This window comes from Myotis myotis, unplaced genomic scaffold, assembly GCF_014108235.1.
Source record: "Myotis myotis isolate mMyoMyo1 unplaced genomic scaffold, mMyoMyo1.p scaffold_m19_p_2, whole genome shotgun sequence".
Classification (NCBI taxonomy): Eukaryota; Metazoa; Chordata; class Mammalia; order Chiroptera; family Vespertilionidae; genus Myotis; species Myotis myotis.
The window spans coordinates 16,639,532-16,660,133 of NW_023416324.1; the positions used below are offsets into that span (position 1 = coordinate 16,639,532).

The 20,602-nt window shown below is 49.6% G+C and overlaps 1 protein-coding gene across 3 annotated transcripts; it reads left to right on the forward strand.

Moving 5' to 3' along the window:
• The first annotated feature begins 695 nt into the window (after nucleotides 1-695).
• On the forward strand, nucleotides 696-19,643 carry SESN2 (sestrin 2). 3 transcript variants are annotated; one of them, XM_036349944.1, is made up of 10 exons: nucleotides 1,384-1,485; nucleotides 9,072-9,137; nucleotides 11,029-11,226; nucleotides 11,827-12,009; nucleotides 12,120-12,332; nucleotides 13,046-13,196; nucleotides 13,696-13,814; nucleotides 14,101-14,291; nucleotides 17,104-17,248; nucleotides 17,849-19,643. In XM_036349944.1, the coding sequence occupies exons 1-10, from the start codon at nucleotides 1,384-1,386 to the stop codon at nucleotides 17,933-17,935; spliced, it is 1,455 nt and encodes a 484-aa protein (XP_036205837.1). In that variant the 3' UTR covers nucleotides 17,936-19,643. The 3 variants fall into 3 exon arrangements, with proteins under 3 accessions (XP_036205838.1, XP_036205839.1, XP_036205837.1); XM_036349945.1 differs by lacking the exon at nucleotides 17,849-19,643 and having other exon boundaries at nucleotides 696-1,485; nucleotides 17,039-17,173; XM_036349946.1 differs by lacking the exon at nucleotides 12,120-12,332 and having other exon boundaries at nucleotides 700-1,485.
• The last annotated feature ends 959 nt before the right edge of the window (nucleotides 19,644-20,602 follow it).

The window sequence follows — 20,602 nt, forward strand, 5'->3', positions numbered from 1 at the left end:
TGGAAGTTTCAGAGGGGACCTTGTGGGTCATTTAGTCCACCCTCACTCCAGCCATGATTCTCTATTCAGAGTTAACACTGGCTTTAAAATGGAAACGAAAAAAAGTGGAGCACCGAAGAAAAACTGTGAAGGAAGAGAATCTGTGGGAAGGGGACCGAAGATTAAATCAGCTTACAGGTGCTGAGCGGCTGGTGGAAGAGACTTCCTCCCAAAGGGAGAGTCGAAGGCCAGGAAAGGAATGAGATCAAGGACGGAGACTATATCTAGATAGATGAGGGATAAAAACAGACTAGGGAAACACCACGTTCCAGGGGGTGGAAGGATAAAGAGGAGTCAGAGAAGGAGTGGCCAGAGAGGTGAGAGAGATCCAGTGGACCGCCTTATCACAAAGTTTCTAGAAAGGGGTGGCAGGGATGGAAAACAGGACCCGAGACTCAAAGGAGCAGTCCGGGGACACCTGCAGCAATAGGGACTGAAGTTAGCCTGGGGGTTGCCAAGGACATTTCAAAGAATGAAGGCTTTCCCAGGGGCTCTACAAATAAGGTGGATGCTCGGTGTCTGATACATTTTAAGGGTGGAGCCCTCCCGGAGACCAGGGGAACAGGGGCGTGCCCAGATCTGGCTCTATAATTAGCACGACCTCTCTGAACCCCAACCCGTCCCTCCAGGAACTGTAAAGCTGACGAACGTACTTGGGAGGGACTTCACACCTGGGTCTCCGGCCCAGCCCGCTGAAGGCCCGTTTCATCACGCAGCTGTAATGACTCTCCAGGCTGTCACTCTCGTCCGGTGTTGTCAACAATCTGACTAAATCCTTTTGCAAAAGTTTGCAGCATTCGTGCGGGGCTGACTACAGCTCCCAGAGTTCCCGGGCACTTCCCGGCGTGGATTGGCCGAGCCGCTGGCTCCTGAGGAGGGTGTCGCCCCGCCTCCCTAGGAAACAGGCATCTGATTGGCTGCGGCGTGGGGCTTTTGTGTCCCGCCCTCCCCCGGGGACCGCAGCGGGCTGGAGGCGCTGCTGGTGTCAGAGCCCTGCGAAAGCTGGCAGTTCCGCGGCGGGGATGCCGAGCAGCGCGGTGTCCACCCGCAGCCCCTGCCACTGAGGACTTCAGAGGCGCCCCAGGCCGTGAAGACCCGCGCGCCGCGGCCAACCCCCGGCTTCCGAGTCCATTCGCCGCTCCAGAAGCCCGGCGCGAGGAGAGTCCGGCGAGGCAGCGGCCGTTCCTGGACTCTGGGCTTTGGGAGCGTCTGGAGCCCTGAGAGACACCCCGGGTTCTAGAACCTCCCCAGCGGCCCCCGGTCCGGCTTCCTGCGGGCGTCCGGCCACAAACCCCTCCGGTGCCCGGGTCGGCGGCCAGCCGCGCCTGGGTCCTGGCGCACACCATGATCGTTGCGGACTCTGAATGCCGCACGGAGCTGAAGGGCTACCTGCCGTTCTCCCGGGGCGACGGCGGCGGCGGCAGCAGCAGCCCCGGGGCCGGAGAGGTAAGCAGCGGCCGAGCCGCGCCACTTTTCCCTTGAACCCCGAGCCTCGTCCGAGCTCCGGGCTAGCCTGGGCTGAGCCGGTGCGCAGCCCCCTCCCTCCCCCCCATTTCCTCCACCCCCGCCTCGGGAAGGAGGAGTGGAGCGCGTAAACCTGGAGTGGGGTTGCATCAACTGGCAACCTCGACCCTCTTCGCCCCTCCCCTTCCCCCAGGGTTGTGGAGCCCTCCTGGCTCCTCGGACTCCTGGCCAATGAAAGCAGAGCCTCCTCGAGGCTGCCTGGGGTTTGGGCTCTGGTCGGGGGAGTCGTCAAGTCCGGGCAAATCTCCGCCGCAGCGGCCCGACCGCTCCTCCTCCCCGCCCCCCGCCGAAGATGCCCTCCTCCGGGCCGGGGCTGGCGGGCGGGCGGCTCTTTCTAGGTGGGATGCGTTCCCTATCCAGCCCCCCAGCGCGGGGAGCGGGGCCCCTGGGGCTGGCCAACGAAGGTTGACCTGGTCCCCCGCCCCACCTGCACCCCAATTTGGAAGGGGGCGCGGTTGCTTCCGGGCCTTGGCCGGCTACCGGGTACGCGGCCGGCGGCGGCGGCGGCCAAAGCTCCGGGGAGAAGGCGAAAACCCTGACCGTAGCTCCCAAATCAAGCGCGGATTAGGCTGTGCCCGACTAGGTGGTCTGAGGTCTCAAAAGTTTGTTTCGCTGGGACTCCCTTTGCAGTGAGGCTAGGAATAAGGCTGGGCCTAATCTGACCATTCGCCTCCCCCATGCCCTCTGCCCCCCTCCCCACCCCCCCCACCCCCCACCGATAATGGATACCTTATAAAGCACCTATTAGATTCCAGGCTCAGGTTTTGCCTTTTCTCTGAGTCCTCCGGACTAAACTAGCAAAATATGAGCTATACTGTAGTCCCATTTTACAGGAGGGGAAAATTGAGGTCCAGGAGGGAGTATGGAGTCGCTTTCTTCTCTAACACCACAGAGTAGCTCTTTTTTTGGCCTGGGTGTCTCTAGGATTTCCGAATGTGCTTGGCACTACAGGGAGTTTTATTTGTTTCTTTAGTTTCCTGGCCTGGAGAGGGGCACAAGTGTATTACTGCGGTTGGGAGACAGACAATTGCTAGTACTAAATGGTGATCCTGGGAAAATCGCTGGGCTTCTCTGAGCAGCATGGTTTCTGGGGAGGTCCTACCTCCACCAGTGGATGGTTTGTGTCCTGCGTTTTCTGTTACTCTGTTTAGCCTTCCCCACCATGGTTTAGGAGTCACACGTGGAGGAATAAAACCACTCTCAGCTGTGTGACTTTGACCAAGACACTCCACTCTGTTACCTTCTTTGTGAAAAAATGGAAATACAGCCTGGCCGGCATGGCTCAGTGGTTGAGCATCGACCTATGAACCAGGAGGTCACAGTTCGATTCCCGGTCAGGGCACACGCCTGGGTTTCGGGCTCGATCCCCAGTGTGGCGTGTACAGGAGGCAGCCTATCAATGATTCTCTCTCATCACTGGTGTTTCTGTCTCTCTCTCTCTCCCTTTCCCTTCCTCTCTGAAATAAATAAAAATGTATTTTTTTAAAAATGGAAATACAGTAAGTCTTCATTTAACATGGTCTATAGGTTCTGTGACTTTATGCAAAACGATGCATAAGGAAACCAACCTTACCATAGGCTAATTGATATAAACAATGTTGAATGAAACATTGAATGTTATTTAAGAACCTGGTGTAATATATATATATATTTTTTAAGATTTTTAATTGATTTTTTTAGAGAGAGAAACATCAATGGTTGCCTTCCATATGTGCCCTGACAGAATCAAACCCACCACCCAGGTATGTGCCCTGACTTGGGAATCAACCGGCAACCTTTCAGTGCACAGGATCATGCTCAACCAACTGAGCCACCCCAGTCAGGGCTGTAATATTTATTAAGAGCGCCTAGCCTGGCCGGAGTGGCTCAGTTGAACACATACCTGGGTGGCGTGTTCGATCTCAGGTCAGAGCATGTATGGAAGGCAACTGATCCATTTTTCTCTTCCTCTCCCTCTTTGTGAGCATATCCTCAGGTGAGGCTTAGAAATAATAATAATAAAAATAAGAGCACCTGGGCAGAGCTCTGAGTTCATGTACTAGCCCTCCCACTCACTTGCTGTGTGAACTTGGCCAAGTAATCACTTCTCAGATCTGCATCTTCCTCCCATGCAGATTTGATAGTATCTCGGAGGGATTGTTGGGGAAATTGACTGAGATGACAAAGGCCAAAGCACAATACCTGGAACACAGTAACCTTGTCAAAAATGCTAGCTCCTGTAGAATGTGGCCAGCAAACATTTATATCTCTCTTCCCCAGGGTGTCTCACAGGGTGTGTTTGAGGGTGTCCCTCCTGCCTGAGGTGAGGGTTGGTCCATCCCTCTTCGGGACAATGCCTGGGAAGTGGTCTGGGCAAGCTGTGAGGGAGTGAGTGGCCTTTAGATGGAAGCCACAGGTCTGAGAGGGGAACGTGGGTGGTGCCTGAACCCTCTCTACATATTTTCTCTTAAAGAGGACCTTGGGAAGATATCTTCCTTAGAAGACAGCAAGGTGCTGAACTTACAAAGCCTGGTAGCCCGAGGTCCAGGGGAAACCCACATGTATGGTCCCCTCAACCACCATCACTTCACACACCCTTTCAAGGGGTTTATGCCGGTAGACACTTCTCTCCAGTATTGGTAGCATGTGTTCAGAGCCCTGTTAGGCTCAAGAATCACTTCCTCAAACCTCATTTCCTCAGGGAAGCCTTTCCTCCCCGACAGATAAGGCCCCTCTGCATACTCTCTCCCAGTCCCCCTTCTTGTAGGAGCTTTTTATCCCAATTACAGTGTGACAGTTGTATAACCAGGCATTTCTTGTCTGTTCCCCTTGCTGGGCTAGAAACACTATAGGTCACATCACCAGCACTGTTCTTAGCACCTAGTAAGTGCGTGTAACTATTTGCCCCTCTTGGCTTAGCTGACCCTGGTGAACCGCACAGGCTTTGAAGTTCGATCTGAGCTGTGCTAGTCTGGAACAGGACTCAGAAAGAGCTTCAGTGAGCTGTCGCTGAAGAAGGGATAATAGGACCTGTTTCCCTGCACATGGTTGGGAGAAATCAGCCAGGTCAGATGTGTAAGGCACTTAGCCTGGTGCCCCGCCCATGGTAAGTTTGAGGCACCAGGCACACTCCCCTCCCCCAAGGCTGGTCAGAGGGTGCTTGCGCTATGTATCCCTCTCAGGTGTAAACCCAGGCATGTGTCTGAGTTCAGCAGACCACAGCTGCTCACGGGGTCGGGGTGGGGTGGGGTGGGGTGGAGTAGGCTCTGCCCTTCCCAGCTGGCAGAGTGACTTCGCAGGTGTCTGTAGCTAAGTCCTGGGGGTTGCAAGCTGCGGCTAGGATACCAGGAATGAAGGCTGGGGCTACTCCAAGAGGCTGATATGGGTGGTGGACAGAACCCCTGGAAGCCAGACTGAGCTGAGAGTAAATCTCAGATTGGCCACTTGTGGAACCTTAATCTTTCCTCAAGTGCAAAATAGAGACCCCACCCCCACACCAGAACTGATGAAGATTAGATGGAAACTGTATACAAGTGCCTAAGCTAATATAAGAACTCACATTTAGCAAGCACTTAAATTAGGAGCCAGGCACTGAGCTTGGAGGTGATTATCCTCTTTTCACAACTTGCCTGAAACCCTCCCTGTTGAGTGGCCACCCAGAGGGCTGACTGATTAGTGTTCTTGCTACCCTGAGGGACCCCCTCAGTTGGCACTATAGGAATAGTAACCGTTGATCTTCTCTCTGCCCATACTAGCTGTGTTACTTTGGTAGGTCACCTGCCCCTTCTGGTTTCCTTTCTTTAATCTGTAAATCGGGGGGAGGGGGGGTTTGCCTTTATCATGTGTGCTGAAACTGCAGTCTAATATGGTAGCCCTTAGCCACATGTGGCTATTTAAATTTTGATAATTGTTTTAAAAATTAAAATTCAGTTTTTAGTTGCACTAGTGACATTTCAAATGCTCAGCCCCCATGGCTAGGGGCTACCACCTTTGACATGCAGATAGACTATTCCATCATTGCAGAAAGTTCTGTTGGACTGCTCTGTGCTAGACATTGGGGTTAAGAACAGGGAACTAGTTCCAGTGTGCTCCCTCAAGGTAAGAAACGATGCAGTATGACAGGTGCTGTGCTTGGGGGTACTGGATTTCTGGGGATGTGGGCAGGGAGAAGGAGCTCCTGGATCCTGGTGAACCCCAGATGCAAAGTCTTGGGGCTGTTGAGACCTTGAAAAGTTTAGAGAATGGGAATAGTGTCTGCTGTTGCAGAAACCTGGTTTGGATCCCAACTTCGCTACCTCCTTGGCTGAGTGACTAAAAATGACTATCTCTCTGAGCCTCACTCCTCAGCTGTAAAATAGGCACCCTAGTAGCAGTAGTACCTGCCTTAAAGTGCATGTGAAATAAATGCTTAGCCAATGGTAATCACGGTTGTTATCTACCATTATTATTATTGACTTCCTGTCTCAGGGAATAGGGGAGAGCTGATTTGGAGGCATCATCTCTTGGCGTCTCCTGCCCTGTCTGCTTTCTCTGAAGTTCTGGGTGTCAAGGTCAGAGAAGCATTCCTAGCATCAGAGCTCCGGGTTAGAATCTACTTGGTCTTGCCTTCAAAGCTTTGCAATTTCTATTTTCTTTGACTCTCTTAAGGCCCAGAGAGTTTATGTTACTTTCTCAGAGGCACACAGCAAGTTAGTGGCAGAATTATTCACACGGGGACTTCCAGGTCCCATTGTTCTTTCCTTTGTCCTCTTTCAGAGCCCCAGAGCTCTGCCTCCTTCGGGGGGTTTTGGCCATCTGAGAAGGGAGGTTCAGTTATAAATCAATTTCTATTGATTTTTAGAGAGAGGGAAAGACAGAGAGAAACATTGATGTGAAAGAAACACATCTATTGGTTGCCTCCTGCATGCGCCAGGCCTGGGTCTGGGCCCGAAAGGAGCCTGCAACCAAGGTATGTGCCCTTGACCAGAATCAAACCCGGGACCCTTTGGCTCACAGGCTGATACTCTATCCACTGAGCCAAACTGGCTAGAGCGCACTGGTATTTTTTAAAAGCTTTTAAAGGGATTCTAAAGTCCTGCTTGGGTTGAGATGCCATTGTTTGAAAAAACAAGGAGGTTAATGATAGCTGACTTCTATTAAGTGCTTACTGTGATAGAGGTACTGAGGTAAAGGAATTATCTCATTAAATCCTTATGACTACCCAGTAAAAGTAGGTACTATTAGCCCCATTATTTGTTGAGGAAACCGAGGCTCACATAGGTAGATGGTGGAGATGTCATTTGAGCCTAGGCAGTTGTCAGAGCCCCTATCTTTTACTGTACTCCATTATCATCATCCTCATCATCAGGGCTGACTTACTACGTAAGACCCACAGGTTCCTTTCCTTGACAGCTCATGGGGCAGATTTTAGAGTGAAATGGGACTCCTAAGGCTGTTCCCTGTACCTTGCTAGCACTCTAGTGGGTCCTCTATCCCCCCAACCCCCAAATCCCAGTTCCACCCTGCCCTTCCCTACCCCACCTGGCTGTGGTTTCCTCTCTGTCCTCAAATCCCCTGAGGGGGAGGCCCTTTTTGTGGAGTCAGCAATTCTTATCTCCCACACAGAGCTGTTAGGCTTTTTCTCTTAGGTGAGGGAGGAGGGAAAGCTGAAACAGGAGTGCTTGGGGCTTCTGCTGGTTTCTATGCTAGACTTGGACCCGCCTGGCCTGGTAGCTCCCAGAAGTGTGGGCTGAAAGGGACCTGAGTAATCAGCCCAACTATCTTTTTTTGTCCCAGCTTAAGGCCCAGAGAGTTTAAGTTACTTTCTCAGAGGCACACAGCAAGTTAGTGGCAGAATTATTCACATCGGAGACTTCCAGGTCCCATTGTTCTTTCCTTTGTCCTCTTTCAGAGCCCCAGAGCTCTGCCTCCTGGGGGGGGGGGGGGGGGGGTTTGGCCATCTGAGAAGGGAGGTTCAGTTGTAATATTTAGTTCTGGACAGGTAGGTCCATTGGTAATGAGTCTGGATTTTAATGAGATGGGGAGAGTTATTTCTGTCCAGTGAAGGTATAACTGCTTCAGGAAAACTCTCTCTTTTTTTTTTTAATCCTCACTCGATATTTTTCCATTGATTTTTAGAGAGAGTGAAAGGGAGGGGGAGAGAGAGAGAGAGAAACTATTGATGTGAGAGACACATCAGTTGGTTGCCTCCCACACGTACCCCGACCAGGGCTGGGGTTTTAGCCTGCATGTAACCGAGGTACATGCCCTTGATGGGAATCATACCCAGGACCCTTCAGTCTGCAGGTCAATGCTCTATCCACTGAGCTAAACCGAATAGGACGGGCTGAACTCTTTCTAAGGCCAGTGCTGAGAGCCCCCCTTGCAGTTATTAAAACAAATGAATAAGTAAAACATCCTCTGAACCTCACCTCTAGGACTAGGAGCAGATTGAGTGAGCACATCATTGGTGGTTTCCAAGGAAGCTCCAATACATGCATGTCAGAGCACTGCTGCTGTCAGCCATGCATGCCCTGTCCTGATTCTCTTGAAGCCTCTGTGCTTTCCTTGTGTTCTTAATTCATAGGCTAGTGTGAATGATGACCTGGCCCCGCTCTCCACAAAATGTGATCTGGTAGTAGGGAGGCCTAATTCAGACAAGTAGAAGACAATGTTTTCAGAAGCAAAAGCACTGGGAATTGTGGGATCACAGATGAGGGTCTGAAAGAAGTTTTCCAGGCCCTGGAAGACTGTAAAAGTTAGCTCTGCAAAAGGAATGACTAGTGGGAGAACAGTGGGCCTGAGTCACTAATTTATCTCAAAGGCTAAGGGAGGTGGAGGCAGAGTTTTAAGCCAGTTGATCAGATTTACACATAAAGTTTACTCTGGCTGTAGAAAGGTTGCCCTCTTTAGAAACCACTAAGGTCACGTACTCACTATATCTGCTCCTACTCCTAGAGTTGGTGCTCAGGGGGCATATTTTATTTATTTTTGTTAATTTGGTAGAGGAATGGGTAGGATAGGGCAGGGAGACCATTGGTGAGGCTGTGGTTGGTAGTCCAGACAAGAGATGGTAGTGGTCTGTGAGGTGGTGATGGTGGGAGGGATGAAGAAATGACAATTGGAGAGAGACTGCAGCTGCATCATAGGGATCTAGGGCACTTGGTAACCTGGCTTCAGGATGTAAATGAGGGGGTTCTTGTATGGATTCTCCAGGGCTGCCAAGCAGGTGGTCTCCTGGAGATGTGCAGTATGGTGGCTGTGTATTTCCCTTTCCCAAGCCCTCCCTACTCAGTACTGGGGCTCCCGACTCCCTGCCCAGTTTCTGAGGAGCTAAGCCTGTGGGGCAAGCCCTCTCTCTTGTTTGTTCTCTCTCCACCCACCAAACAGGTGTATATATTTCCCAAATGACTCCTCTATGCAGGTTGCACCAGAAAGGAGGTTTTCCAAGTTCAATGTGGCCCCTTGGGTAGGAGGAGAAGACTAGAGAGAGAACGTTCCTTTTAGTCCTCCCTTTTACCTCCAACTAACCGTGATGTGTTTCCTTCTAGGAGCAGAGGATGAGGTGGGCTCGGGGAGGCCCTCGAGGACCCAGCGCCTTCATCCCAGTGGATGAGGTAAGCTTGGAAGGGGTTCGTAATTGTTGGTCGCTGGGAAGAAGGGACATAGAACACTGGGTTGGTGAGGAGGGTCTTTTCCTGTCTCTTGAAATAGCAGTTTTGAAACTATCCCTTCAGGTTCCTGACTCATTTAATGTACAGAACAGCTCTAGGAAGCAGGCAAATTCACCCCATTTTGCTGGGAAGAAACAGGCTCAAAGAGATAAAGTGGTAATAACACAGCTAGGTAACGAACAAACTTTTGATCCCCAGAACAAGGCCTGCTTTTCCTCAAGAAGATAGACCATCTGTGTTTATCTTCTCACTCTTGACTGTGCATATATTAAAGTTTTATTTTACTTCATAAGTATATGTTCATTATAAACATTTCCCCAATGTTTCAGAATCTCCTTCTCCCCTGGGAAGTAATCAGTGTTGCCTAACCATTTGCCATTGTTTTCTGGCGGGTTTTGTTTTTGTTTTTTTCATGCAGAACCAAGGTCATAGTTTACAGCATGTTTTTGGGGGGAGTTTATTGTTTTGTTCTGTTTTCTCACTTAATATAACAGAGACTCCTTTCATTTACTGAGTCAGATCATTCATCATTGTTTTTAATGTTTTTAACAGATAGCTATTGGATGATTAATCTGTGTCAGGTACTGTCCCGGGTGCTGGGGATACCACAGATAACAAGACAGACAAAAGTCCTTGCTATCATGGAACTGACATTCTAGTGTGGAGTTGGTGTATGGGGGTGCCTTCAAAGCACATGCACAGAACATTTTTTAAATAATAGTTTTCTTCTTTTTCTTTGGAAACAACTGTTTGTTTCCTTGTCCTCTTTTCTCTCCTAAACGTGTAGGCCAAGTAGTTAATGAACTGTTAACAAATGTCTTAGCCCCCAGTTCCCTCCACCCTTTGTAAATGGAAAGTAAACAACCACTAGCTGGTTATTCATGTCTGCAGCCCAGAATTTGAAGCTCAAGTGTTGTTCTTGTATTTTATATTTTCATTTAGAAATAACCACTCCTGCCCTAGCCAGCTTGGCTTAATGGATAGAGTGTCAGCCTGCAGACTGAGGGGTCCCGGGTCCAATTCTGGTCAAGGGCAAATGCCTGGGTTGTGGGCTTGATCCCCACTGAGGGGTGTGCGGGAGGCAGCTGACCAATGATTCTCATCATTGATGTTTCTATCTCTCTCTCCCTCTCCATTCCTCTCTGAAATCAATAAACATATTTTTTAGAAAAAGAAAGAACCACTCCTCTTTTATAATAAAGAAAAAAACTAGGCTTTGGGGTTAATCTGGATTTGAATCCTGGTTTTGTCTTTTACTAGATCTGTAACCTTGAGCAAGGAATGAAACCTCTCTGGGCCTTGATTTCTTCATCTGTCAATGGGGGGAAAGTAGTATTTACCTCACAAGATAATTGGGAAAATTCAATGAGATAATGTTAGGGATGCTCTAAACTCAGCCGTGGCATGGAGATAGCACTTGGGAAGTGTGAACTATTTTGCAACCACTTCCCATGGCTGTACGGTTTTGCACTGTTAAAACAGAAGCTCCATGAAGGCCGGAGAAAACTGTATTTTCATCTCTGTGCCTGAGTTTTTCTATCTAAAAATAGAGAATAGAATTATCTCATACTTGTAAGAATTAAATGAGTAAATACATATAAAGTGCTCAAACAGTGCTTGGCACATTGTAAGCATTATAAAAGTATTGGTTATTATATAAGGTATCTGGTAAGTATTTGGTCACTTAATGAAATATCTTTACTCTCATATTCTGTTTTGGGACGTGGTTGTTTTCAGTTTCTTGCTATTATAATTCCACTGTAATGAATGTGTTGGTCTCTTTGGGGGGAAGGACGGGAGGGGAACCCATCCTCTCCTCACCTTTGCTTGGCAGGTCCTACGGGAGGGAGCTGAGAGCCTCGAGCAGAACCTGGGGCTGGAGGCACTGATGTCCTGTGGGCGTGTGGACAACCTGGCAGTGGTGATGGGCCTGCACCCCGACTACCTTAGCAGATTCTGGCGCCTGCACTACCTACTGCTGCACACAGATGGGCCCCTGGCCAGCTCCTGGCGCCACTACATTGCCATCATGGTGAGCCTGTCTGACCCTGACTCTCTTAGGCAGGGGTCCTCAAACTACGGCCCGCAGGCCACATGCAAATACAAATATTGTATTTGTTCCCGTTTTGTTTTTTTACTTCAAAATAAGATATGTGCAGTGTGCATAGGAATTTGTTCATAGTTTTTTTTTTTAAACTATAGTCCAGCCCTCCAATGGTCTGAGGGACAGTGAACTGGCCCCCTGTTTAAAAAGTTTGAGGACCCCTGCTCTTAGGGGTGGCCACATGGCGGGGGGGTTCAGTCTGCAAATCTCTTTGCTGGGGACTTTCTGAACTGATTCCATAGATGAGGAGGAGGAGAGGAAAGCCCTGGCTTTATTTGACTATAGAATTTTAGAAAAGAGGCATCTTTAGTGCCTGCTCTACAGCTTGGGAAACTGAGGCATAAAGGAGTAAATGACCTGCCCAAGGTCACAACAAGCCAGTGGCAAATTTAAAATCTAAATTTCCTGCCTCTCAGGCAACAGTGAGGTCTATGCTGTCACCTTCCATGGGCTACTCACCCTGAGGAGGGCACAGAAAGAATAGCATGACCTAAGCTCACGCTACTGTATGTGCTCTTACCTCCATAGGCTGCTGCCCGCCACCAGTGTTCCTACCTGGTGGGCTCCCACATGGCCGAGTTTCTGCAGACTGGCGGTGACCCTGACTGGCTGCTTGGCCTCCACCGTGCCCCTAAGAAGCTGCGTAAGCTTAATGAGATCAACAAGTTGCTGGCACATCGCCCATGGCTCATCACCAAGGAGCATATCCAGGTATAGTGGGTAGAGAGGCAGGTCCCCCAGGCGGCACAGGGGCCGGGCTGGGGTATGGCCGCTAGCCCAGGGGCAGGCACTGAGCAAGTCTGGCTTTCTTTCCTCTCCAGGCCTTGCTGAAGACGGGTGAGCATAGCTGGTCCCTGGCTGAGCTCATCCAGGCCCTGGTCCTGCTCACCCACTGTCACTCACTGGCCTCCTTCGTGTTTGGCTGTGGCATCCTCCCTGAGGGGGACCCTGAGGGCAGCCCTGTACCCCAGGCACCTTCACCCCCCAGCGAGCAAAGCAGCCCCCCCAGCAGAGACTCATTGAACAATTCTGGGGTAAGTCACTGGCCCGGGTTTGGGTGGGAGAGGAAGCTGGCATGGCCTGTCATCCCTGGACAGAAGCCATTGCCTCACTACCTCACAGTGATAAGCCTTAGAAAAGTTATCTGACTTTGAAGTTCCATTTCGTCATCTATAAAATGGGGATAAATACCACTACTTCATAATGAGTTGTGAGGACTAAATGGAATAACCATGTGACTGGCCCCTCAACATGTAGCTCCATAGACTAAAAGTCTCCTGGGTTTTACCACTTTCAAAATACAAAGTCTGCTTCTTATTTTGTAAAGTGGCCTTGCTTGTTTTAATACGAAAATACAGGTATTTTAAAAGTCCCTTACCTGTGAGGGTAGTTGATGCTCAGAGAAGACATGTCTGTTCTGTAGTTTTGTGTTTTTTAAATTATTGCTTGATTTGAGATAGAGAGAGAAACATTGATTTGTTGTTTCACTTATTTATGCATTCATTGGTTGATTCTTGTATGTACCCTGACCAGGGGTCAAACCCACAACCTTGGTGTATCAGCATGACGCTCTAACCAAATGAGCTACCTGGGCCAGGGCTGATTCTGTAGCTTCTTAAACTTCACTTGGGGAAGCATAGACCAAGAGCTGCCCATTCAGAAAGGCCTGGCATGTGGGAAAGATGTGTGGAATTTCTTGGGGTGGCCGAGAGAGGAGTAGATGGTCATCTTTGGGTCCCCCCTGCAGGGCTTCGAGGCTGCCCGAGACGTGGAGGCTTTGATGGAACGCATGAGGCAGCTGCAGGAGAACCTATTGCGGGATGAGGGAGCGTCTCAGGAAGAGATGGAGAGCCGCTTTGAGCTGGAGAAGTCGGAGAGCTTGCTGGTGACCCCCTCGGGTATGGGATCACAGGCGTCCAGGTTCCAGGGCCTGCCCCCCTCTTCTGCCATCTCTGTTGAGGAGTAGGCACCTCTATGTACTGCATCTCTTGTATTTTGGGGTCAGACCTGAGTTTGAATCTGGCCTGTGTTAGCCTTTCTGTCAGAGTGACCACTAATAAATCACTTCCTGCCTCGGGGCCTGTCTCCTCATGCATAAAGGATTGATGTGTAGGGTAAATGGAACAAGAAAAGCAAAGCTCTTTACACAGAGCCCGACCCAGGATGAGTGGCTCCATAAATAACTCCTACTGCTATGACTGTTATTATTACTGGGAGCCTCAACCCTGGGCCTGATTCGCCTCCTCCCTCGGGAATCCTGGTTCCACTCGCTGTAGGGAGGGGCTTTCTCTGGCCTTACACTCTGCGTTGCCTGGCCCACATTGAGGATTACTCAGGAGTGAAGATCTCTGTGCTCTATGCCTTGGCCTCACTGTGATCTCCTTCTGATATTCTCAGCTGACATTCTGGAGTCCTCTCCACACCCAGACATGCTGTGCTTTGTAGAAGACCCCACTTTCGGATATGAGGACTTCACCCGGCGAGGGACGCAGGCGCCCCCTACCTTCCGTGCCCAGGTGGGCTTTCCCCACTGAACTTGGCATTGCTCCTGATTTACAATCAAAGGGTGGATGATATGAGTGATTAGAGTTGGGTACCTTCTCTCCCTCAAGATTCCTTGAGGGAAGTGGGAGACCCTGGATCATGAAGGGACCCATCTGTGCCCTAAGTGCGTTCCTCTTGGCTTCTCAGGCCCAGACTAAGCAGTAGATTAGATTTGTGGGGTGGGGAGGTGTGCTCTAGAGGATGGGGTCTCTCTGCCCAGCCTTGAGCCATTTATTGATCCCTTCCCACGTTTCTCAGGATTATACCTGGGAAGACCATGGCTACTCCCTGATCCAGAGGCTTTACCCGGAGGGTGGGCAGCTGCTCGATGAGAAGTTCCAGGCAGCCTACAGCCTCACCTACAACACCATGGCCATGCACAGCGGAGTGGACACCTCCATGCTCCGCAGGGCCATCTGGAACTACATCCACTGCGTCTTTGGCATCAGGTAAGCACAGGTCTCCTCATCCAGGATGTGTGTGCACTGCAAGTCCTCAGTCTGCACTTACAGTGGTTTCCTTTTTTGTTTTTTTCTTTTCCTTTCTTCCTGCCTATGCTATTTTTCAAAGCAAATTTTTTTCTTTGCTGATTACAAAAGATAATAAATATGCTTACTGTTTGAACCTCATAAATGAAACACTTTAATCCCACTCCATAGAGATAGCTATCCTATATAATAAAGAGGGAATATGCAAATTGGCTGTCACTCTGCCACAAAGATGGCTGTGCCCATAGCAGAGGTGGGGTTTCCATAACACAAGATAGCTGCACCCACAGCTGAAGCTGAGCTCCCGTAATGAGCCTTAACGAGCAATCAGCAGAGACCTGAGGCTGCGTACCCCCCCCCGCCCCCCCCCGGGGGGGCTTGACAGGGGACCTCAGGCCACGCCCCCCACCTTGGTGCCAGGCTGGGGAACTTCAGGCTCCGCCCCCCCACCTGGCAGGGCTTGACAGGGGACCTCAGGCCACACCCCCCCACCCAGTGGGGCTTGACTGGGGACCTCAAGGCGTGCCCCTGCCCAGCGGGGCTTGACAAGGGTGGGACTGGCTGGGTCTGGATCTAGCCCAATGGGGTGGGGGTGGGGGGCAGCCAGGTCTGGGTCTCTGCGATTTTGAGGCACATGTGGGTGGGCGGGGACAACTCTGGGTCCTGTGGTGCGCCTCAGACTCTGACAGGAGGAAGATTTTCATATACATTTTACTAATTTTCTTTCATCTCTGACACTTCTATTATAGAGAAAGGGCAAATGCAATATTAAAATATTTCCTCTAATTAATCCCCCGTTTTTATATATTTTTATTGATTTTAGAGAGGAAGGGAGAGGGATAGAGATAGAAACATCAATGATGAGAGAGAATCATTGATCGGCTGCCTCCTGCATACCCCCCACTGGGGATCGAGCCCACAACTCAGGCATGTGCCCCTGGCCAGAATCAAACCTGGGACCCTTCAGTCCTCAGGCCGATGCTCTATCCACTGAGCCAGACTGGCTAGGGCTTAATCCCCTTTTAATGTGCACGAATTTCGTGCACCAGGCCGTGTGTGTGTGTGTGTGTGTGTGTGTGTGTGTGTGTGTAATCAGAGAGAGAGAGATAAATACCAATGAGGAGAGAGAATCATTGATTGGCTGCCTCCTGCATGTCTCACACTGACCAGGAATCAAACCGTGACCTCCTGGGTCATAGGTTGATGCTCATCACTGATCCACACAGGCTGGGCTGTGACATTTTTCTATATTGCTTCTTTTCTTTCTTATGTAGTTGCTTTTGTATAGTTGAAATTATAATGGTTATTTCATTTTAAAAATATATATATACTTGATGTTTGTAAAGAGATACAGCCTGATTTTTAGTAAATTTAGAAAACCGATAACAAAAAGAAGAAAATAAAAACTACCCATGATAACCATCCTTTCTTCTTGTCAAGTATTTCCTTCCTGTTTTCCATGCACAAATAACCAAAACATACGTACAATTTTATGAAAACAGTATTTTCTTGTGTGTATCACTATTTTACTTACACAAACATGAGCATATTTTAGTGAACCATGATTCTTTTCTTGCTTTTCTCATTTAACAGTTTAGTTCAAGCATCAAAAAAATCCCCCAATTTTTAAAAGGGTATAAATGTAAATTTCTGTGTATTCCTAACTGTTAATCATATTTCACTGGGTGGGTTGAGTTGTACTTAATTGGCTGCCATCCCACTCGTCATTGTTAGGTTTCTAACTCAGAGGAGACCAAGGATAGATAGGCACAGGCTAGTTCCTGCCCAGCTCTCAGGTCCAGGATCCTCAATTCTCCAACACAGTCCTTGATCTGATACCTTTTTTAAAAATATATTTTATTGATTTTTTACAGAGAGAAAGGGAGAGAGATAGAGAGTTAGAAACATCGATGAGAGAGAAACATCGATCAGCTGCCTCCTGCACATCTCCCACTGGGGATATGCCCGCAACCCAGGTACATGCCCTTGACCGGAATCGAACCTGGGACCCTTCAGTCCGCAGGCCGACGCTCTATCCACTGAGCCAAACCGGTTTTGGCTTGATCTGATACCTTTATCTACTGAATCTGTCTTCCAGTTTTTAACCAATCTTCCCCATCCACACTGATTTGAGATGACTCACTGGCTCATAGGACTGGCGAATGATAAAGTAGCTTCTAGACTGGTCACCAACTTGCTCTTTGACTTGAACAATTTAATTGTCTTCTCCAGGCCTTAGTTTGCCCATCTCTAAAATGAGTGCCATCTCCTTTTTTGCCATTTCCACCTTCCTTCTCCAGGGTAAATACTCGCACTCACCTCCTGTCCCATCTTCCATGGCCTTTACTGTAAAGTAGTAAATATGACTTTGGAGCCAGGTAGAGCTGACTTTGAATCCCATTCCCAGCTGTGTGACCTGGGACAAGTGATTTTACTTCTCTGAATCTCAGTTTCATCTACAAAATGAGGCTGATGAATACAGTATATTGTATGTAATAGTTTTGTATACAGTAGTGTACAATAGTTTTAAGGATTCCTTGAGTATATGTTCACATGGTACATAGTTGATACCAAATAAAACATGCTTATTCTCTATTCATTTCTTGGTCTGTGACATATGACATCAGCTATTTTTCTAAGAGGAACCAAGCTTCTAGTTGCTTCCTCCCTTCTGCCTTTCTTGCTACTCTCTGTTCCTTCTTTTACAGGGTGGGGCTGGAAGAGAGGAGCTAGTTCTGGAAGCTGAGTGATGCTGTTGTGCCTTTTCATCTAGGTATGATGACTATGACTATGGGGAGGTGAACCAGCTCCTGGAGCGGAACCTCAAGGTCTATATCAAGACAGTGGCCTGCTACCCAGAGAAGACCACCCAGAGAATGTACAGACTCTTCTGGAGGCACTTCCGACACTCAGAGAAGGTACAGGGGCCGGGTGGAACTGGATAAGCCTGGCCAGTGGAGAGGGCAAGGGGTCAGGGCCCAATAAGGTACACCAGACTGGGTCTGTACTGCCAGCTAAGATACCTGGGTATATTGTACTGGGTTTAAGTACTACTCCACGAAGTGATTTCAGACTCCACTGATTCACCTATATGATGGGAATGTGCTTTGCAGGGTCCTCCATGGCAGCCAGGAGGATCTGAGGTGAAACCATAACCCGTCAGTAGCAGTATAACCTGGGGCAAGTCCCTCTGCCTCCCCAAGCTTTTTTATTTTGACAATGGGAATAAATACTACCTGCATTTCGATTGCTGGGAGGATGAAATGGGAAAATGAATGTAAATCTCCAACCCCAAACAGGTGCTCAGTGGTAGCTCTTAGTTTAGCTTTGGGGATAAAGAGATTAGTCTCAACAAAGATGAATTATGCTTGAAATTCCTGAGCAGTCCTGCCCCAAATCGCTCAGAGCCATAGGAAATAGAAGGATGAGATGAGTGGTCAGGGATGGTGGCAGTGTGGGAGGGATGGGGATGGCGAGGACTGACATCATTTACTGACAAGCCCTCCTCTGTGCCCCAGGTCCACGTGAACTTGCTGCTCCTGGAGGCCCGCATGCAAGCTGCCCTGCTCTATGCCCTCCGTGCCATCACCCGCTACATGACCTGACTCCCACACAGGACCCGGGCCCGGAGCAGCTAACTCTCGGGGCATCCTCTCTGCAGGAACTTTTCTGTCTGGAGACAGACCCAATCCCTTTCTGTCCCACGCCCACCCACCACACTCAGGGGGTGGGCTTTTGTGTGAGGTGCAGCCCCCAAGCCACACCCTACATTTTCTCACTGGAATGGACAGGATCTCTGGGATCTCAGCTTTGGCCCTGGGAGCTGGAAGAGGACTAGCAGATCCCCAGGGGCCATGCCCTCTTCCTGCCCCTGAACCCAGAGTCAGAAGGCACAGGAAGTAAAATGGGCTGAGTTCGGATTTATGTACCTCCAGGTGGGGCCCACCACAAGTACTGTGGCCTTCCTGGACTAGGAAGGTCCCCGGCTGGCCCCTGAGGGAGAGGGGCAAACACCTGCAGGGACTGACACTCCAAGCAGCTTTCCTTTTCCTCCATCATTCCCATTTCATTACCTCTCACCTGCCATTAACCCATCAATGTGAAAGTCGGGGTCACAGCTGGTCTGTGCATCCGGCTCCCCCAAAACCTGTTCAGTTGGGCAGCCTGAAGGCCCTTTGTTTCCTGATTGCCCCAATCCTATTTCATTTCCTTTGACCTCCTCTGACCTCCCCCCCTTTTCTCCCACACCTGGTGGTGTGAGGCCCCAGAAGAGAGACCAAGCACATCAAAAAAGTAGATGATCTCTAGAGAGTTTGAGTAGCTTTGTGGGTCACTTTGCCTTTTGAAGTGTAGGGAGTACTAGATTATAAATTCTCTGTATTTTGGTCCTTTATGGATAAAGTCCAAACCTCTCCAGGGCCTCACCTTTAGAGCCACAGTCAATGGCTGTGAGGAGGAGGACGGGGCAATCTTCTCCCCAGATCTTGCGCCTCTCCTGTCTCCTGAGCTCTGCTGCAGATATTTGCCAAAAACTTGAGCCTTTCTAGGTGGCACATGGCCCAGTGGGAGAGATGGGAGACCCCAGGGTTGTTTGGGCCCTGCCACTGGCTGGGTGACCATGGCTATGTTGCCAAACCTCCTTAACCCTGATTTCCTGGGTTTCAGACTAAAGGGAGGGGATACTTTTCATGCCTGAGTCTTCACTCTGGGTGTCTCAGGCCAACCTGCCAGCAGTGAACTGCAAATCGTGCAGGATTTTGAAGGCCTCCGGGGACTCCCACTCTTTCAGTCAGTCTCCTGGCTGCCTTCCAAGGACCACCCAGATTCTGTCCCCTCTCCTCAGTTTTAGGTGGATCACTTGGAGGCAGAAGCAGCCAAGGACTGACCCCAGGCACTTTCTATAGCAAACAAGCTGTGAATTACGACTTCCCTTGCCCTTCTTCCGGCAGTGCCTCCTCTCTGACCAGTTTGGAGGTGACTGAAGAAAGGCAAGGGCCAAGATGCTGCTTGCTTCTGACCCTCCTCCCTGGGGTGGGGCAGGAAAGGAGCCTGGTCAGTGTGCCACATTTCATACCCATGCAGGCATGGGGAAGCGACTGGCACCCTCAGACCTCATAGCCCTCCCTGCAGTGAAGCTGGGCAGGAGGGAAGAGGCCCCAGCCTGGGTTTAGAGTCGAGAGAGGACATGATGACTCTGTAAATGTTGTGTGGGTGGATAGGGAGAGGTATTCAGTGTTCAAGTGCACAAGTCTTTGGCTTTGTTACCAGTTCTGTATAATGAGAAATAAAAGTTCACCGAGGTTTTGTTTTGTACTGCTTGTTAATGGACTATTTTTCTATTTCCTAAAGGTCATGGTTCACCTCTTAGCAGGAAGCTGTGATTGCGTCATGGACTTGACCTGCTAGCCCCAACCCTACTGGGCACTTGTGGCCAGTGACTGCAGGATTGGGAGTGGTTGGCATTGAAACTTCTGTACCTTCGGTATCCAGTCCTTTCACCCATTTGTAGGGGGCCAGGCACTATGGAAATATAATGGGCATGTGTTTTTTTCACTAAGCCTGGCCCTTGACTGGGTACTTGGAGGCCATTTCTCTGAATATGCAAGGGAATTGGGACAGAGGTAAAGTGACATGGCTGAGACCACGTAGCTAGGAAGTGGTAAAGCTCGATTCCACCTGGGGTGTGCTTGACCCTAAGGCCCAGGCATTTAATCTTCCTATCTTCTCCACTATTAGGCTCCCCCTGTGGCAGAGGCAGGCTGTTTGAGAATCTCTGGGGGCTCCCCTTCTGTCCCCTGCCCTACCACATTATGCTTATCTGCTTCTCATCCTTCCTTCTCTGGCACCAAGGAGACAGAACTAGGCATAAGGAGTTAGATGTGACTCTCCCTAACCCTAGGTTATGCCAGTGCCATTTAGTAGCTTTATGACCTTGGTCAAGCTTTTGAACTCTGGACACCAGGAACTTCAGTAAGCTTAGGATAATCACATCATGACTAAGAGTTAAGCACTCTCCTGCTGTCTTCAAGACTTGCCTTCAAAAATGAAAATGGCCTCCTCCAGGAAGCCTTCCCTGACTGACTTCATGTCCCCTTTTCATTTTTGCAGTGTTCTCACATTTGTTCTTCCTTCTACAGTCATTTAAGAGGATGTGAAAGGGTAAATCAGATCTGAGTACAAAACTTGGATCTGGTGCTGACTCAGTCACTTATCCTGGGGCAAAGGGATGCAAGAGGAAACTGCCTCTCCCATGAAAACGGTCACAAAACGTT